Here is a 15,142-nt window from a genome sequence, read left to right as displayed (position 1 = left end):
GTGGTTAGAAAACGGCCAGGTGTTTTCACATTTTATTAGCTACAGTATAGACCCTAGAGCTGCCTCATTTCCTCCTCCCCCCTCCCCTGCCCCACCCCTACGGGGTCAAGCCTTCCCAGAAGCCCCTGCCTTTGCTGCCTGGGCCCGCTGGAACTCCTGCTGCAGCTGAGCAAGGGTCTCCCTCTGTTGTTCTGATTGCCGCTCGAGGTCCCGGAGCTGGGATTCATAACGCTTACTGAAGAGAGACGAGAGACAAATAACAAGAAATGGGACTGAGGATACTGAAGGCAAGAAAGAGATCTGTGAAAACCTGATATCTAGGGGAGGGAGGGGAAGAGGAATAAAGGAGAAAGGATTGGAGGAAATGGATAATTGGGCTACACTGGAGAGCTACTCTACAATGGTTCCTCAACATCTACTCCAGTGGTGTCAGATACATCACAGGGTGGTGGAAAAAAAGACTCACATTTCAGCTGTGATATAGTCCAGTCTCTTCCCCACTGTGGCCCGAGCTTCCCCTAGCTCCTGTTTGACCAGCACGGGGCCCAGAAGTTTAAAGACCACGTTGGACCCATCCAGCAGGGCCAGTTCCTGATGGTGGGAAGGGACACATGATCAGAATCACTGCCAATAGTCTCTTCTCACCCCACAAATCCCAGTATCTCACCTCCTTCACGATATTATTTTCTGTTAGTTGTGCTTCAAGCTTCTGCCGCCCTGACATGGATTTACTCAAGTCTGGTTTTGGATGGAAGTGTGGGTGGGAGAAAAGACTCAATTAGAGACGTCAAATGTGCCACCCGACCCACAATCCTACTCAGAAGAAAATGAAGCTGAGGAAGTAGACATGGATGAAGGCGGCGCGTCAGGGGGTGGGGAAGAGTACTGAGGTAAGAACGCTGCACGCGGGTGCCCGGGTAGGGCAGAAAACATGATCTTGGTATGGCTCTGGGTTCGGAGTGAGTGAAGGGATTGGGGCGAGGATACACCGACCCTGCTCCCTTACCCTTCTGTAGCTGTTGATATTTCTCCACTTCTCCCTGTAGCTTCTTCTGGATCAGCTCAGCCATGGCGGAGACGAAAGCCTGCGGAAGAGGGGCGCTGGGTCTCACACTCTGGAAGGTACCCGAGCTCCCTTTAATAGTCTAGATTGTGGTAATGACAACACTCTTGAGAGGCAGCCTCTCGGGGCACCGCAGCCTCTCCCCGTCCGGATATCGAATCTACCTAGGTCTCAAGAAGTGAAGGTTGAAACGAGACCCCAAAGCCCTCAACCGAAACCCTTCCCCACTCACGCTCTCCCTTTAGTATTCATAAACTCGGAAGTAAACAAAGAATGCTGGGAAAAGAGGGTGCCGGAAGCTGTCTTCTGACGCATGCCGGGAATTGTAGTTTTGGCGTGTTTAATGAGCGGCGTTCTGCTAAAAAGACCGGACTCGACAAGTTCTAGGCAATATGGGGAAACAAAGCTGGTAAAAAGAAACTGCACCGTTTCTTGGGCCTTGGTCCCGGTGTTGCCTTTTGTTACTCAGGCATAAGATACCATTCTGGAGGGCAGGGCCAAGGCTTGCCCCGCCCCTCAACGGAGAGCGCGCCCTCATGCAAAATGGAGCCTAGAAGGCTTCAGACCTGGTATAGCGCGGATTGGTTGAGGGCCGGAGGGCTTCCGGGAGGTCCCAGTCCACCGTCTGACGGCTGAGAAGAGTTTGCACGTGGATCGTCGTTCGAGTGGGCTAGATGGAGACAGCCCCCGAGCCGGGCAGCGATGTTCCGCCCAAGAAGGACAAATTTCAGGCCAAGAAGAAGGTAGAGATCTTCTCGGGGTGGAAGAAAAGTTTTCAGCTGCGGGGTCGGAGGGGCGGGGCACGGGCAGCGGAGCATCAGGGCTCCTGTTCTGTCCGTAGAAAGTGCGGCGATACTGGGAGGAAGAGGCCACACCGACCGCTGCTGGAGTCTCTCTAGGGCTCCCTCGTAACAAGAAGAGGAATCGAGAGCTCCGCCCCCAGAGGCCAAAGAACACTCACACCCCAAACAAGTCTCACATCTCCAAAAAGCCCCAGGTCCCGAAGAAACGCCGAGAACGGAGGAATCTTGAGCCTCAGCGGAGCTTGTCCGGGGTGAGCCTGGGACTTGATAGGGTGGCGGGGCAAGTCGCCTTGAACTTTGAGAGTGCGAATGTTGGGGTCAACCCGAGCCTGTCAGCGAATTAAATGCCTCCTCTCTGTCCCAGGCCCAGGACCCATTCCCAGGCCCCGCCCCTGTCCCCGTGTCTGTGGCTCAGAAGTTCCGTCGCATTGACAAATCCAGAAAGGTGAGGACCAGCCTTAGAGTGGGGTTGCAGGCTGGGAGAGTCTGGAGTTGGATGGAGGCGAGACCAGGTGGCCCTCTTGTGACCCCACACATCTTTTGGTTCTTTTCTCCCTCGCCCACCAACACTGTTATAGCTGCCACCTTCTAAATCCAAAACCAGAAGCCGACTTGAGGTGGCTGAAACTGAGGAAGAGGAAATAAGTGTCAAAGCTGCTCGTTCGCAGCTGCTGCTTGCTGAGGAACCTGGGTGAGTGGCCCTTAATATGGGTGGCCCCAGACATTGCTTTATTAAGAGACTGTCCTTTGTCATTTTTATGTTGGTACACTCATTTCATATTAGCCCTAACACTCACTTGCAGGTTTCTGGAAGGTGAGGATGGAGAAGACACAGCGAAGATATGCCAGGCAGACATTGTGGAGGCTGTGGACATTGCAAGTGCAGCCAAGGTGCTCCTGAGGCTGGGAAAGGGGCCAGTGCATTGGTGGTGCAGAGCAGGAGGGAAGTGGAGATTAATAGAGGGAATTACTGAAGTGAGCCAATTCTTTCTTGATTTATTTTTATTTATCTATTTCTTTACATTTTTATTATTATTATTTTTTTATGCCTACAGTACCTGGTCTTCCTAGGTGGTCTCCCATCCAAGTACTAACCAGGCCCAACCCTGCTTAGCTTCTTAGATCAGACGGGATTAGGTGTGTTCAGGGTGGCATGGCAGTAGACTGATTTTTTTTTTTTTTAAACTCTTAACTTTCTCAGCACTTTGACTTGAATTTGCGGCAGTTTGGACCCTACCGGCTGAATTACTCTCGAACTGGGAGGTAAGGTTGTATTCCAGTGCCTCTTGAACTGAGATGTGGTCATGTCTCCTTAACCACTTCAGTCTTGCTAGTGTATGTTTGGGTTGTCGATGTGGGGAGTGTCTGGTGATTTTCTTGTATCTGAGGGTGTGCATGTATAGTGACATCTCTCCTCTCACCTGGAGAGGAAGGGCTGGCATGAGGCCGATCTCCAGTGGTCTGAGGATGCTCTCCTGCATTGACACCTTGCTTGTTCCCCACTTCCAACAGACACCTGGCTTTTGGAGGGCGCCGGGGTCATGTGGCCGCCCTTGACTGGGTGACAAAGAGGCTCATGTGTGAGATCAATGTCATGGAGGCAGTGCGGGACATCCGGTCAGTGGCCTGTTAGTGGTCAGTGGAGGTGAGACAGCCCATTCCTGATTGAATGACAGCCGTGACCCCCTTTCCCATTGAGCCACTTCTCCCCTCCTCTCAGGTTTCTGCATTCTGAAGCACTGCTTGCTGTCGCTCAGAATCGCTGGCTTCACATCTATGACAACCAGGGAATTGAGCTCCATTGCATCCGCCGCTGTGATCGCGTCACACGGCTTGAATTTCTGCCTTTCCACTTCCTCCTGGCCACAACTGTGAGTGGCTGTGCAGCATAGGGACTGGGTGGCAGCCCCTGAGAAGACCTTGGTAGAGGGAGGACAGAGAGTAATCAGGACTCTCCCTCCCTCTTTTCCTCTCTCCCTCCCTCTTTTCCTCCCTCCCTCCCTCCCTCCCTCTCTCCCTCTCACACACAGTCAGAAACAGGGTTTCTGACCTACCTGGATGTGTCAGTGGGGAAGATTGTGGCAGCTCTGAATGCTCGGGCTGGACGGCTCAATGTCATGACCCAGAACCCTTATAATGCTGTCATCCATCTGGGACACAGCAATGGTTAGTCCCTGGCTGAACTTTGACTCTCTGATCATCTTGACCTGCTTTTTTTTTTCTTTCTATATTTGTACTTCACGAATCCGTTAAAGTTGCCCTGTTACCTCTCTCTTGTTACCTCTTGGCCATGAGTCCCCATCTTTCCCAGGTTTAATCACCTCAGTGCCCCATTAGTAACTTTATCTCTTCTCCTCTGACCTCCAGGTACTGTGTCTTTATGGAGCCCAGCTGTGAAGGAGCCACTGGCAAAGATTCTCTGTCACCGTGGTGGGGTCCGGGCTGTGGCAGTAGATTCTACAGGCACGTAAGTCACTTGTTTGGGCATGAGGTGCTGGGGTCATAGCTGGGCAGAAAGGTATGGAAGGCAGTGTGCCTATAGGAGCACAGACTGCAGTCAAACTGCCTGGGTTTAAATCCTCGTGCCATGTAAGTGTAGGCACATTACATAACCTCTGTGTGCCACAGTGTCTACTAATGGGAAGAATTAGATTCCTCTTTTTGAGGATAACATTTTGCTTAACTGAGGTTCAGTTAGTGTTCTAAATCATCAAACTTGATTGCAGATATTTATGTTAATGCTGATCTGTAGAGGGATTTTACATATTTTATCTTCAAAAACATCTTTTCATATAGATAGGCAATGAGATAGACATCAAATGCTGAAAATACTGTCAAGTTATAACCATGTCACTGCGACTTTCAGTGCACCAAGCAGTAGTGCGAAGCAATCAGATGCCATGCAGTCTTGACCACTCTTTTGTGTTGTAGCACGAAAGCAGCCACAAGATAATGAATGTAGTTGTGTTCCAATAAAACTTTATTTGTGGACACTAAAATATATATTTCATATGATTTTCATGTCTTTGATTTTTTTTCCAACCACTTAAAAATGTAAAAACCGTTCTTAGTTTGTGGGCAGTACAGAAATAGATGGTGGGCTAGGTTTGTTTGGAAGTGGTTTGTCAAGGCCTAGGAAAAACTCATAAAGCTGATGTAGACATTAAAGCAAGTTAAGGTCTATAGAGTTTAGCATGGTGCCTAGTGAATAGGGAGCATTGCATTTCATCATTGTCATCATTAAAGATGATTGTTCCTTTTAGGTCTGGCTGGTGGTGTGAGTGGTAGGGGTGGTGGGTCTGTTTTGAATTTCTGAGAGAGCGTTTGCATTTCATAGCTGTTCTGAGTTGTTTGTCTGGATCTGGAGGACAGTTTCTCACACAAGTTCCCGTTTGTTTTCCTCTAATTATTTTCATTCATCAGGCCTTCACTGGGCTCTGGGTTCTGTGCTAAAGTTATGGGGATATAAGGATGAATCAGCCATTGAGCCTGCCCTGGTGCAGTGTTCCAGTTACATTTTTTTTTACAAAAACAGATAGCAGTAGTTAGGGAACAATTGGCCAGGTGCTGCATTTAGTTTCTTCTCAATTGTCTTCTATCACCCCAGACTTGATGTGTCTATCACTGAATTAGACACCTCACTCCCAAGGTTCCTCCTTGCCTGTTCCTTTTCTGCCACATTTTCCTTCCATTCACAATTTGGCTTCTTTAACACCTTTAGCTAGCTACACAGCCCCATGTTCTTCAGCCATCAGGAATAGCAGGAATCAAAAGCACTGTTTACTGAATGCTTTCTGGGTGCCCAGGCTACTTGCTACTTGGTTTGGTGGCATTACCTCATTACTATTCATGACCCTTTGTGAAGTCCTCAAAGTCTGTTTCTCTCCATCCTTGCTGTCTCAGTGGTCCTGTGTGAGCTCACAGCCAGTTCCCAGGCTCCATTTCTTCCTCCTGGCATGTTCTTGGGGAGCGTCAAATAACCTTTCTCACAAGCTGCTTTCCTCTTTTTACACTGCTGCTCAGGAATCTTCTCAGGAAACTACGTAACTTTATTTGTAAGTTGTTTTAAAGAAAATCAGGAAAAGCCCAGTGGCTACCAAATTATGAAAGCCTTCCAGAGGCTCAGACACCTTAGACTCCTAGAGTTGTATTTTTTGGGACAAGTGATATGGTTCTGCCCTTTTGACTCCTTTCTGTGCCAGACTGGCTCTAGGAGAGTGGGGAGGCCTGTCCTACGGCTTTCTGCCTTTTGTGCGCCACTGGACCTGAGCTGTAGTTTGCCTTCTGGGGGCTCCCTGGGTTAGCTGCTCCTGTGCCTAGGGCGTAATCAGCTCACTGCAGTTTGGTCAACACTTAGATATTGAACAGCTCTGGTCTTTGCTCTTAGGTCCACTCCCACGTATCTCTAGTCCTCAGGAGCACATCAGATAAGCCACAGGGGCTCCAGAGCCGAGGCTTACTTCTTCCTTCAGAGGCTTTCTGAAGCTTGCATTAGGATTGGATTGGATTTTCAAGGCTGAAGTATTTTACAAGCTTAGTAGTTTCGTAGTGTGGCCTGGATGTGCATCTGCCCAGTGGGGTGGTATTTGCGTAGAGGCTCCCAAAGGTGGGTATGTGTGGGGAGAGGAGCCAGCATGTGCCTGAGTTGCTGGTTCACTCAAGAGTGTGACCCTGTGTTTTAGGAGACCTCAGTAATTCCTGGTTTGCACTATTGGCATTGCCCTTTGGTGGAGTTGGGGCCCTGATTGTCTTGTCAGGAAAAGTATCTTGCTGGGCCTCTATTTGGCCCTCATCACAGGGCAAGTCTCTGTTCATAGGAACCCCTCCTCTTGAGTTCACAGCCAAGGTTAAAAAGACAGTCCTGAGCCCTTTGGCAAACACGTATCTCCGGGCCTGGCTGGTCCTTCTTCAGCCTTTCTCTTTTAAGGACCAACTTGAACGTAGATAGAAACTCCAACCTCTGAAAATAAACAAGTGCAGTGCACGATTCCTTGAGAGGATCTGGTCACCAACCTTGTTCTTCTTCCTTTGGAGAAAGAGGGATTAGGGTAGGGCCTTTTAGGACATTTCTCATCACCTCTGAAGGTTTTCTCGGATCCATGCAGTCTTCAGTTGTGGCTTGTCATTGCTGAAGAGCAATGTTGGGGGCATTGGGTCCTCAATATGACTTGAAAGAGCCCCTGCAATTTGTTCCCTCCTGGCCATATTTTCCACCAATTCTGAAAACAAACCTGTGTTTGTCTCACCGTCTCCATACTCTGATAATTCATTTGTACCTGTTATATGTTTCTCAAGTTTTCTTGAGAATTACCTAGGATGGTTCATATCCCAGTTTTCCTACAAAGTCTTCCCTGACCACTGCAATTGATCCTTCCTGATCTTTCCCTTTGCTGAGCCATTGTGCTGCCTGTGTGGTGGAACATTACATTTAGGTACACATTATCATGTGTGTTCTCCATTTCGTTCATGTGTCTTGAGTAGGTTAGAGGGCAGATGCTAAAGAAATAGGCCTGCCTTGAGTTCTAGCTTTACCACTCACCTTGATTTCCTTTCTCTAAGCTTCAGTTTCCTATCTGTAAAAGGAAAATAAAAATAGTAACGTGTAACCAAGAGGTTGTCTGTGGAGTGTTCAGTGTGAGAGTAGTGATTACTATTATTAGCCTTTTTCTCCCCAACCAGACTTGATGCCTGGACTTGGCCACGGGTCTGCTTAGTAATCCCTTACTGCAGATTTATTGATTCCCACTCTTCCCTCAGGCACATGGCCACCTCTGGTCTGGACCACCAGCTGAAGATCTTTGACTTGCGAGGGACTTTCCAGCCTCTGAGCGTCCGGACCCTGCCCCAGGGAGCAGGGCACCTGGCCTTTTCCCAGCGGGGACTGCTGGCTGCGGGAATGGGTGACGTGGTCAACATATGGGCAGGGCAGGGCAAGGCCAGCCCACCCTCCCTGGAACAGACCTACCTTACCCACCGGCTCTCAGGCCACGTGCATGGCCTTCAGTTCTGCCCCTTTGAAGATGTGCTGGGAGTGGGGCACAGTGGGGGCATCACCAGCATGCTAGTCCCTGGTGAGTGGGCCAGGGGATGAGGCTCAAAGTGAATGAACTCTGGATGGAAGTTTGAGTGGGCCTGAGACAGACAGGAGCAAGGGGCTTGGTTAGGTTAAAGTAATGGATTGGGTTTAAGTTTATCACCCCATGTTCCTCCCTCCCTCCAGGGGCTGCTGAGCCTAATTTTGATGGCCTAGAGAGTAACCCATACAGGAGCCGAAAGCAACGCCAGGAGTGGGAGGTGAAGGCCCTGTTAGAGAAGGTGAGCACGTGCCCATGTGTGTTTTGGGCTTGGAGGTGGGGAAAGCTCCCTTGCTGTGGGTATTGGGAAGAGTGCGATTTAGCAGCCTCCTTGGCTTTAGGGTCACCCACCTTACTCATTCCTTTCCCTCTGTGACACCTAGGTACCTGCAGACCTCATTTGTCTGGATCCACGAGCCCTGGCAGAGGTTGATGTCATCTCTTTGGAGCAGGAAAAGAAGGAACGGATAGAGAGGCTGGTAAGGAGCAGGCCTGAGTGCACAGGCACATCCTCCTCCACCATGTCACCAAAAATGTGGCACAGAAAGTGGGTGCTGCCACAGTTCCCTGTCTCTGAGGTTTATAGATTTCACTCCTATCCCCTCCCCCAGGGCTATGACCCAGAGGCCAAGGCTCCCTTCCAGCCAAGGCCCAAGCAGAAGGGCCGCAGCTCGACAGCAAGCCTGGTGAAGAGGAAGAGGAAGGTCATGGATGAGGAACACCGGGTAAAGGAGCATTTGGGGATGGGGCAGGCCTCCTATGGGCTGTATCCTCCTTCTGCTTGTGCCTCTGGCCTTACCAGCCTGCCACTTCTCACCTCACCTGTTTTGCCACCTCAGGACAAAGTCCGGCAGAGCCTTGAGCAGCTGCAGAAACAAGAAAAAGCAGCCAAGCCCATGGGAGTTCGGCCATCTGCCCTGGACAGATTTGTGTGCTGAGCCAGGTTCCAGAGTGGCCTGAGAACAACAGTCTCCCCTAAAGATCACCTGTGGTTAAATGACCCTGTTCCCTGGAAGGAGGAGGGGGCAAGTGTCCCTTCCCCAACTGGGAGTGGACAACTAGCTTCTGGGGTGGCTTGGTATTAAAGAGGAAGTTGGGTTTTCTGGATAATGTATTTGGATTGTTCTGTGGATCTGTCCCTTTTCTTTGCCTAGCATGGTGCTACTTTCGGTCCAAGGGGTTATGGTGTCCTGCCTTTACACCCACCCCATATCTTGTGGTCACTGTGGCTTTAGCCTTGCTCTTTAGGGGCCTTTCTCCTCAGTGAGGCTGTCCTCTCTCTCCCAAGTCCCTGGAGATGTCTTTCCCATCAAGCAGGGTCTGGCATCCTTCAGGTTTGTGTTCTGGGATTCCTGGTGAGGACCACACTGCACTCGAAGAGGTAGAGAAACAAGTTTATTGAGGGGCTCGTGCCCCTCTCCTGCCATTGCTGGTAAGAATGACCCCAGCATTGTTTTGCTCTTCTTGATGACCATCTTTGGGGCTAGGAGGCCAGGCCCCTAGGTTTCCCCTATATCCTTCAGTCTTTAGTGACAGACTGAGCATCTGGTATGGGGAAACTGATCAGCTGCAACCAGTTAGGCTCCTCTTGCCTTGGGCCTAGGAGAAAGTAGGTCAGGGTGCTGACTGGACTCTCAGATCCTTACTCCTCTCCTATGGCCCAGGTACTCTCAGCTGTGAAGCCAGGCTATTACCCGACACCGCAGGATGCCCAGGATTCCCTGGAGCCAGGAGCAGAAGGGTGCAGTCCTTTCCCCATCAGAGCCACCCACCAGCTTCCAGGCTTCCTGCATCTTCCAGGGGTCCAACCTGTGGGATGTCAGCAGGAATTTCCCATAGCAGCACCGGTCCAGGGGGTAGTGGGTGGCGCCAGCCAGCTTGACACAGTGGGTTGGGGTGAGGCCTCCTCGTCGGGCACTTACCCCCACAAAGACATCCTCCAGTGGCAGAGGAGGTGCCCTGCTGGCCACTTTGAGGATGAGCTGCACAGCAGAAGCTGATAGCACATATCCTGTGCCAGATGCATAGGGTGGAAAGGGGCCCCAGGTGGGAGGCCACTGCTCCTCTGATATTCTGTGCTTGCCCCCTGGTGTCCGAGAGGGGTGCACCCGCCAGTGCACACGGCCCAGGTACAAAAGAGGCACAGGATGGCTCCCCAAAGTGGGGCCACCTCCTTCCAACTCTTCCTCTCCAACTTCAGCTTCTGTCTGGGGCTCCATGCCCCTCTTCCATTGCTCCCAATGGCCCCCTCGCCGGACCAGCTCTGATACCAGCTCCGGGACGTTGACAAACACATCATCGTCGGTCTTGAGGATGTATCGGGCCATGGGACAGTGTTTGTCGGCCCAGTTTAGGCCACTGAGGGTCTTAAGGGTAAGGTTGCGATAGGAATCCTGGAAGGCCGCCTGCAATATGTCCCCTTGGGCCGCTGACTCCTGTGCCAGGTGGTTCTCATGGGAACCCGAGGTAGGATGCTGCCCGCTGGGCTCTCCCAACAAAAAGAGCGTCTGGACCCTGAGCCCTCGGGTCTCGCGCTGCCCGCCCCACGAGGCCCGAATGGCGTTTCTTTGGTTCAGGTTCTGTGGGGCTGTGCACACCAAGATGAGCAGGAAGGGAGGGGCGCCAGGGCCACCACAAGCGCCCTCGTTGGGGATCAAGAGGCGAGGCAGGGCCAGGGGCGGCCCTGGCGAGGCTGGGGCTGGGAGCAAGGAGGCTAGCGAGAGGCTCAGTAGCTCCTCCCCCAGGCCCGAGGGCCCGAAGAGCGTCCAGACAATCACCAGCAGCAGGGAGGCAAGGAGAAGGCGCCGGAAGAGGCTGAGGGGCATGGTGTGGCGCAGTCAGTGAGAACCTGGGGAGATAGATGGAAAGCGATTGGAGGGTGCAGGGCCCAGTTCTCGGCGGCCTGGATCCCAAACCGCCCCGCCACCTCCCGCGCCTGGGATGTAGTGAGAGGGTCACGTGGGCTGTACCGGTGCCGGACGGTGCCGACACGGAGTAGGCGGCTCGGCCAGGTACCACGGCTGGAGCTGCGGGGTTACCTTGTTGCGGCACGGTCGCCCCGAAGCTCGGCTCCATGGCTGGCAGATAGCTGGGACAGCAGCCTCCTCCCCAGCCCGCTGCGGGACGGAGCCCCGCCCCTTTTCCGCAGGAGGATGTGACGTCGCACGTCCCCAATATGCCAGTCGGAAGCTTTGCAGCAGCGCGGCATATAAATTGGGCGGGCGAGGAAATGGGGCCTTCCTGGGAACCCGGCAGGAGTCGAATACAGAGCCGTATGACTTAGCAACAGACACCGTATCTCCCTTGAGATACCCAGACCTCCTATTTTAGAAACTTAGGGTGGTCAAGACGCAATACTCTTCAGAGACAACTAGCTAGGTTCAGCCACCTACACGCCACACCAATTTGCTCTGCAGCCCCAGGGAAAACTGGTTGGGCTCCCCCTCGAGGCTGAATGTTGGCTCCAACTTCCTCAAACCCTTGGGGTGGGGGATCACTAAAGAGCTGCTTCCTGTTGGGGAGTGGCAACACCATTGCTTTAAAACCAAGGACATTGGGAAGCTGGGTGGATACATCTGCTGAGTTGGGAAAATGACCAACAGGGTCCCATGTGGCAGCATTCCCTATCAGTGTTCCCAGAAGAATAGAGAAAACCACAAAGAAAGCCATAAGTGTATAAACTATTTATTATCAGACAAAGCCTACAGATTTATTTCTTCTTGGACACACCCACAGTACGGCCTCGGCGGCCGGTGGTCTTGGTGTGCTGGCCTCGAACACGAAGTCTGCAGGTGACAAAAGAGGATCACAGGTCATACACATTACACAGAAAAAGGTTCAGGAAGATAAAAGAGCATGAGAAATCTCTGGGAGTCAATGGGCAGGAAGAGATGAGACCCTCACCCCCAACTCACCCCCAGAAATGGCGCAATCCTCTGTGGGCTCGAATTTTCTTCAGTCGCTCCAGGTCTTCACGCAGCTTGTTGTCCAGACCGTTGGCCAGGACCTGGATTCAGAAGAGATGGTGAGGGATGTTTTACTCCCGACCTCTATAAGCAATTCTAACTGGTTGCCCTGCCTTCCTTTAATCTCTCATCTCAATACACACCTGGCTGTATTTCCCATCCTTCACATCCTTCTGTCTGTTTAAGAACCAGTCTGGGATCTTGTACTGGCGTGGATTTTGCATAATGGTGATTACACGTTCCACCTGGCAGACAGGACAAGGGTCAGATCGAGATAGCCCTCTTCTGAGGTAGGTCCAACCAACAGCCCCCCTTCCTTGTCCTCACCTCATCCTCAGTGAGCTCTCCTGCCCTCTTGGTGAGGTCGATGTCTGCTTTCCTCAACACCACATGAGCATATCTTCGCCCTACACCCTGAAGAGAGGTTTTGGAATTGGGTTCGAGTTTGAAGCATCTTTTCACATTGCCGAGCGTACGTAGTTGTCAATAACTGTTAGTCACTGCAGTGGCACTCAAGAGCAGTACCTCTGCACTGTGAAGGACAAAGGGCCTGGCTCTCAAAGCAGACGCAGCTTCAGAGAAGCAAGAATAGGGTCTTTGGTTAACAGGGTTGATTACGGGGTAGGACTGACAGTTGCTTGGGATCTCTAAAAGTCATAATTCTTTGGACAGGCTACTGTATCCCCACAATCAATTTTCCAAGATCACAAACTTGACTTTGTCAGTGCCGAAAGGACCAGGTCCTACAGAGCTAAATGTCCAAATCAGACTCCAAAGAAACTAATGCTTTATCGGTGGCATCATATAAATACCAAAACTGGCACTCCTTGCCACCTAAATTCATGAACCAAACAAATTTGGATACTGAATGACGGTGGGCTGGGTTAATGTTCCCCAACCATCCTTAATGTAGTCTCATCCAGAATACCAAAATGTGACCTTATTTGGAAATACAATCTTTGAAAATATGGTTAGAATGAGATCGTACTGGATTAGGGGTAGCCCTAAATCCATTGACTATAGTGTCCTTACAAAAAGAGAGGACATAAGGACACAGAGGGAAGACCTTGTGATAACATGAGTCAAGAGACTGGAACTATAAGATGTAGCTACAAGAACACCAAGGTTTGCTGGTGACAAGATAGGAGGAGCCAAGATAGCATTTCTAGAGCATTCAGAGGAAGCATGGCCCTGTTGACACTTTGATTTTGGATGTTGGGCCTCTAGAACTGAGAGTAAGTTTCTGTTTAAGTCAACAAAGTTGTGGTAACTTGTTACAATAGCCCAAAGGAACAAAAAGAAGTGGTATTTCCTCTGTGTAAGAAAGTGACCCAGGAAATCAAATTATCAGGTTGTTTCACAAGATCAGGGTCTAAGTCTCTCAAATTTAAATAAGTGCAGATGAAGTAGCATGTCTGAGATTTACTATAAAATACATGTAGATAGCCTACAGCCATGCCACCCTGAATGAGCCCGATCTCATCTGATCTCAGAAGCTAAGCAGGGTCAGGCCTGGTTAGTACTTGGATGGGAGACGACCTAGGAATATAGGTGCTATAGGAAAATACACATGGATAAGAAAGAATATAGATGAAACAAGATTTCTAATTTTTAGCTAGATGATATATCCATAGGGGCTAATAATCTTCCTTTACTTTTAATTGTTTGAGTTTTTAAACTGTTGCTGTCAAGGTAAGATTTTTTGAAAGCCACGTTTACTGACTCTAGATAATGGCTTGTGAATTTCCTAAGTTAGATCCACAGATGCTCCTTTCTCTTCCCCCAAACCACCCTTTCTCCACTCAGATTACACTACAGGGAACACTTTCTCATCTTTGTAGTCCAAGGGCCTGGATCATAGAGAAGAGTTGATACCAACTCAGTATTACTCTCTAAAAGTACTTAGAGCAGTGTTACTCATGGGATTTTGGCAGGACAAGAATTCCTTATAAACAAAGCCAATGGCACTTCCCAGTCATTGTAACCAACTCCGACCCCCTCTCCTTCCATGTTTCCAAAATAATCCACAGATGACACTTATCACCCTGATTTAGAGGAAGAAGAGAAGTCTAGCCAGCCTTAAAGAATAAAGTAGAAATCCCTTCCCTGGCCAATTAACCTTGCCTATCACTTATTTAACCACATCTTTTGAGGTACTTCTCTCTACAATCACCCTGCCTTTCCCCTCTTCCGGATCTTTAACAAGGAACTACCTTCAAGCTTTAGTCCTCTCAACAGAGGAAGAGCTAGCTGCCTTTGCTGGCTCTTCACAAAATTAACAAAAAATTCAGTATTGTCCTATAGGAATAATCTTTCCTAATGATAAGGCATCAGCGACCCTAACAGACTCACCACAATGTTCACTCAGTACCTGAAAATGCTTTGGTTAAATTTACATAAGTAACCAACACAAAACTAATTCCAAAGAGACAGAGTATAATAGCTTCCCAATAACCATGATCGCCTTTTATATTTACCATCTCACTAAAGCCTAACTTTTGAAAAATGTTATTTTACAATACCTTACAAATTTTAAGGAAAGCAATGTTCTTATGTACCAATTAAAAACAAATGAAGCTGTGTTCCATGCAGTACAGAATTAAAAATCAAGGAAATGTGAAGTTAGGACTTAATTTTGAATTAACAACTCATCTATAAACTATCAGTTCCCTTCCAAATTCTTTAAAACCAGGTAACGATATTCCTGATAACATCCATTACCTAACGCCGAATGAGCACCTATCATGCATCAGAAGGTGAAGACTGTGAGCAAAGCAGGACTATCCCTGACCCAAGAGTGTACATATACTGGTAGGAAAGGAAGCCATTAAGTCATCTCCACAACTAATTACATATATTTAAAGAAAAAGATTGTACCCATCTAGGAAGGTCAAGAGTTCATTAGGTTGGTTAAGAGGGAGATTCAAGCTTGCATTCAACTTATTTCATGCAATGAATAAGTACTTGTTCCTACTTCAACTAGAAACGGGCGATGACTTTCATTTGTGGCATCTAAGTAACTGTCCTAATGATGTAGTGACACTCCTCCCAACTACAGTTTTATATTTACCAACTGTTGGCATTTCTACTCATCCCTCAAGATGTACAATTATCCAATTTACACAGCGCATAAATTTCATAGGAAGGGCTGCTGTTAAGATGCACTGAGGGAGGTGGACAGAAACCAAATCTAGAATGATTTCAAGATGATGACTGATGGTCCAAGAAGATCCTAGC

The 15,142-nt window shown here is 49.4% G+C and overlaps 4 protein-coding genes, 1 non-coding gene and 1 pseudogene across 7 annotated transcripts in view; 2 read left to right on the top strand and 4 right to left on the bottom strand.

The window, feature by feature from the left end:
- Positions 1–4: 4 nt before the first annotated feature.
- PFDN6 (prefoldin subunit 6) lies at positions 5–1,404 on the bottom strand. Of its 2 annotated transcripts, none has more exons than XM_011373449.2 (5): positions 1,296–1,404; positions 1,007–1,085; positions 668–738; positions 467–591; positions 5–235 (listed from the first exon to the last, which is right to left on the bottom strand). In XM_011373449.2, the coding sequence occupies exons 2-5, from the start codon at positions 1,068–1,070 to the stop codon at positions 106–108; spliced, it is 390 nt and encodes a 129-aa protein (XP_011371751.1). In that variant the 5' UTR covers positions 1,071–1,085; positions 1,296–1,404; the 3' UTR covers positions 5–105. The 2 variants fall into 2 exon arrangements, with proteins under 2 accessions (XP_011371751.1, XP_011371750.1); XM_011373448.2 differs by having other exon boundaries at positions 1,228–1,308.
- A 318-nt stretch (positions 1,405–1,722) lies between these two features.
- WDR46 (WD repeat domain 46) lies at positions 1,723–9,054 on the top strand. The gene is made up of 15 exons (XM_011373452.2): positions 1,723–1,806; positions 1,905–2,117; positions 2,231–2,311; positions 2,445–2,557; positions 2,670–2,757; positions 3,068–3,129; positions 3,379–3,483; positions 3,587–3,737; positions 3,897–4,032; positions 4,234–4,333; positions 7,624–7,937; positions 8,087–8,181; positions 8,324–8,419; positions 8,552–8,665; positions 8,780–9,054. The coding sequence occupies exons 1-15, from the start codon at positions 1,738–1,740 to the stop codon at positions 8,876–8,878; spliced, it is 1,836 nt and encodes a 611-aa protein (XP_011371754.1). The 5' UTR covers positions 1,723–1,737; the 3' UTR covers positions 8,879–9,054.
- On the bottom strand, positions 2,913–3,031 carry LOC111747509. The gene has a single exon (XR_002783562.1). It is a non-coding gene; the product is annotated as a 5S ribosomal RNA (ribosomal RNA).
- A 262-nt stretch (positions 9,055–9,316) lies between the features above and the next one.
- On the bottom strand, positions 9,317–11,450 carry B3GALT4 (beta-1,3-galactosyltransferase 4). The gene is made up of 2 exons (XM_011373447.2): positions 10,979–11,450; positions 9,317–10,788 (listed from the first exon to the last, which is right to left on the bottom strand). Exon 2 carries the CDS (start codon positions 10,763–10,765, stop codon positions 9,611–9,613), a length of 1,155 nt encoding a protein of 384 aa, XP_011371749.1. The 5' UTR covers positions 10,766–10,788; positions 10,979–11,450; the 3' UTR covers positions 9,317–9,610.
- Positions 11,451–11,608: 158 nt separating this feature from the next.
- RPS18 (ribosomal protein S18) overlaps positions 11,609–15,142 on the bottom strand; it is a 6,113-nt gene continuing 2,579 nt past the window's right edge. For both annotated transcript variants that reach the window (XM_011373446.2, XM_011373445.2), the window contains exons 3-6: positions 12,233–12,319; positions 12,049–12,150; positions 11,855–11,946; positions 11,609–11,725 (exon numbers count right to left, since the gene is read on the bottom strand). In XM_011373446.2, the coding sequence (XP_011371748.1) occupies positions 11,650–11,725; positions 11,855–11,946; positions 12,049–12,150; positions 12,233–12,319 (357 nt within the window). In that variant the 3' untranslated portion in view covers positions 11,609–11,649. The remainder of the gene's footprint in view (positions 11,726–11,854; positions 11,947–12,048; positions 12,151–12,232; positions 12,320–15,142) is intronic.
- Positions 13,351–13,468, top strand: LOC111747524 (annotated as a pseudogene).

Source organism: Pteropus vampyrus, unplaced genomic scaffold, assembly GCF_000151845.1.
Source record: "Pteropus vampyrus isolate Shadow unplaced genomic scaffold, Pvam_2.0 Scaffold225, whole genome shotgun sequence".
Lineage (NCBI taxonomy): Eukaryota > Metazoa > Chordata > Mammalia > Chiroptera > Pteropodidae > Pteropus > Pteropus vampyrus.
Note: the sequence above shows the minus strand (reverse complement) of the source record. Positions and strands in the feature narration are given on the sequence as shown.

Coding starts and splice junctions, on each gene's coding strand:
- B3GALT4 (XM_011373447.2), bottom strand. CDS start 10,765: ATGCCCCTCAGCCTCTTCCGGCGCCTTCTCCTTGCCTCCCTGCTGCTG.
- WDR46 (XM_011373452.2), top strand. CDS start 1,738: ATGGAGACAGCCCCCGAGCCGGGCAGCGATGTTCCGCCCAAGAAGGAC. Junction 3,130..3,378: donor AATTACTCTCGAACTGGGAG/GTAAGGTTGTAT, acceptor CACTTCCAACAG/ACACCTGGCTTTTGGAGGGC. Junction 8,666..8,779: donor TCATGGATGAGGAACACCGG/GTAAAGGAGCAT, acceptor TTGCCACCTCAG/GACAAAGTCCGGCAGAGCCT.
- PFDN6 (XM_011373449.2), bottom strand. CDS start 1,070: ATGGCTGAGCTGATCCAGAAGAAGCTACAGGGAGAAGTGGAGAAATAT. Junction 592..667: donor AAAATAATATCGTGAAGGAG/GTGAGATACTGG, acceptor TCCCACCATCAG/GAACTGGCCCTGCTGGATGG. Junction 236..466: donor GACTATATCACAGCTGAAAT/GTGAGTCTTTTT, acceptor GTCTCTCTTCAG/TAAGCGTTATGAATCCCAGC.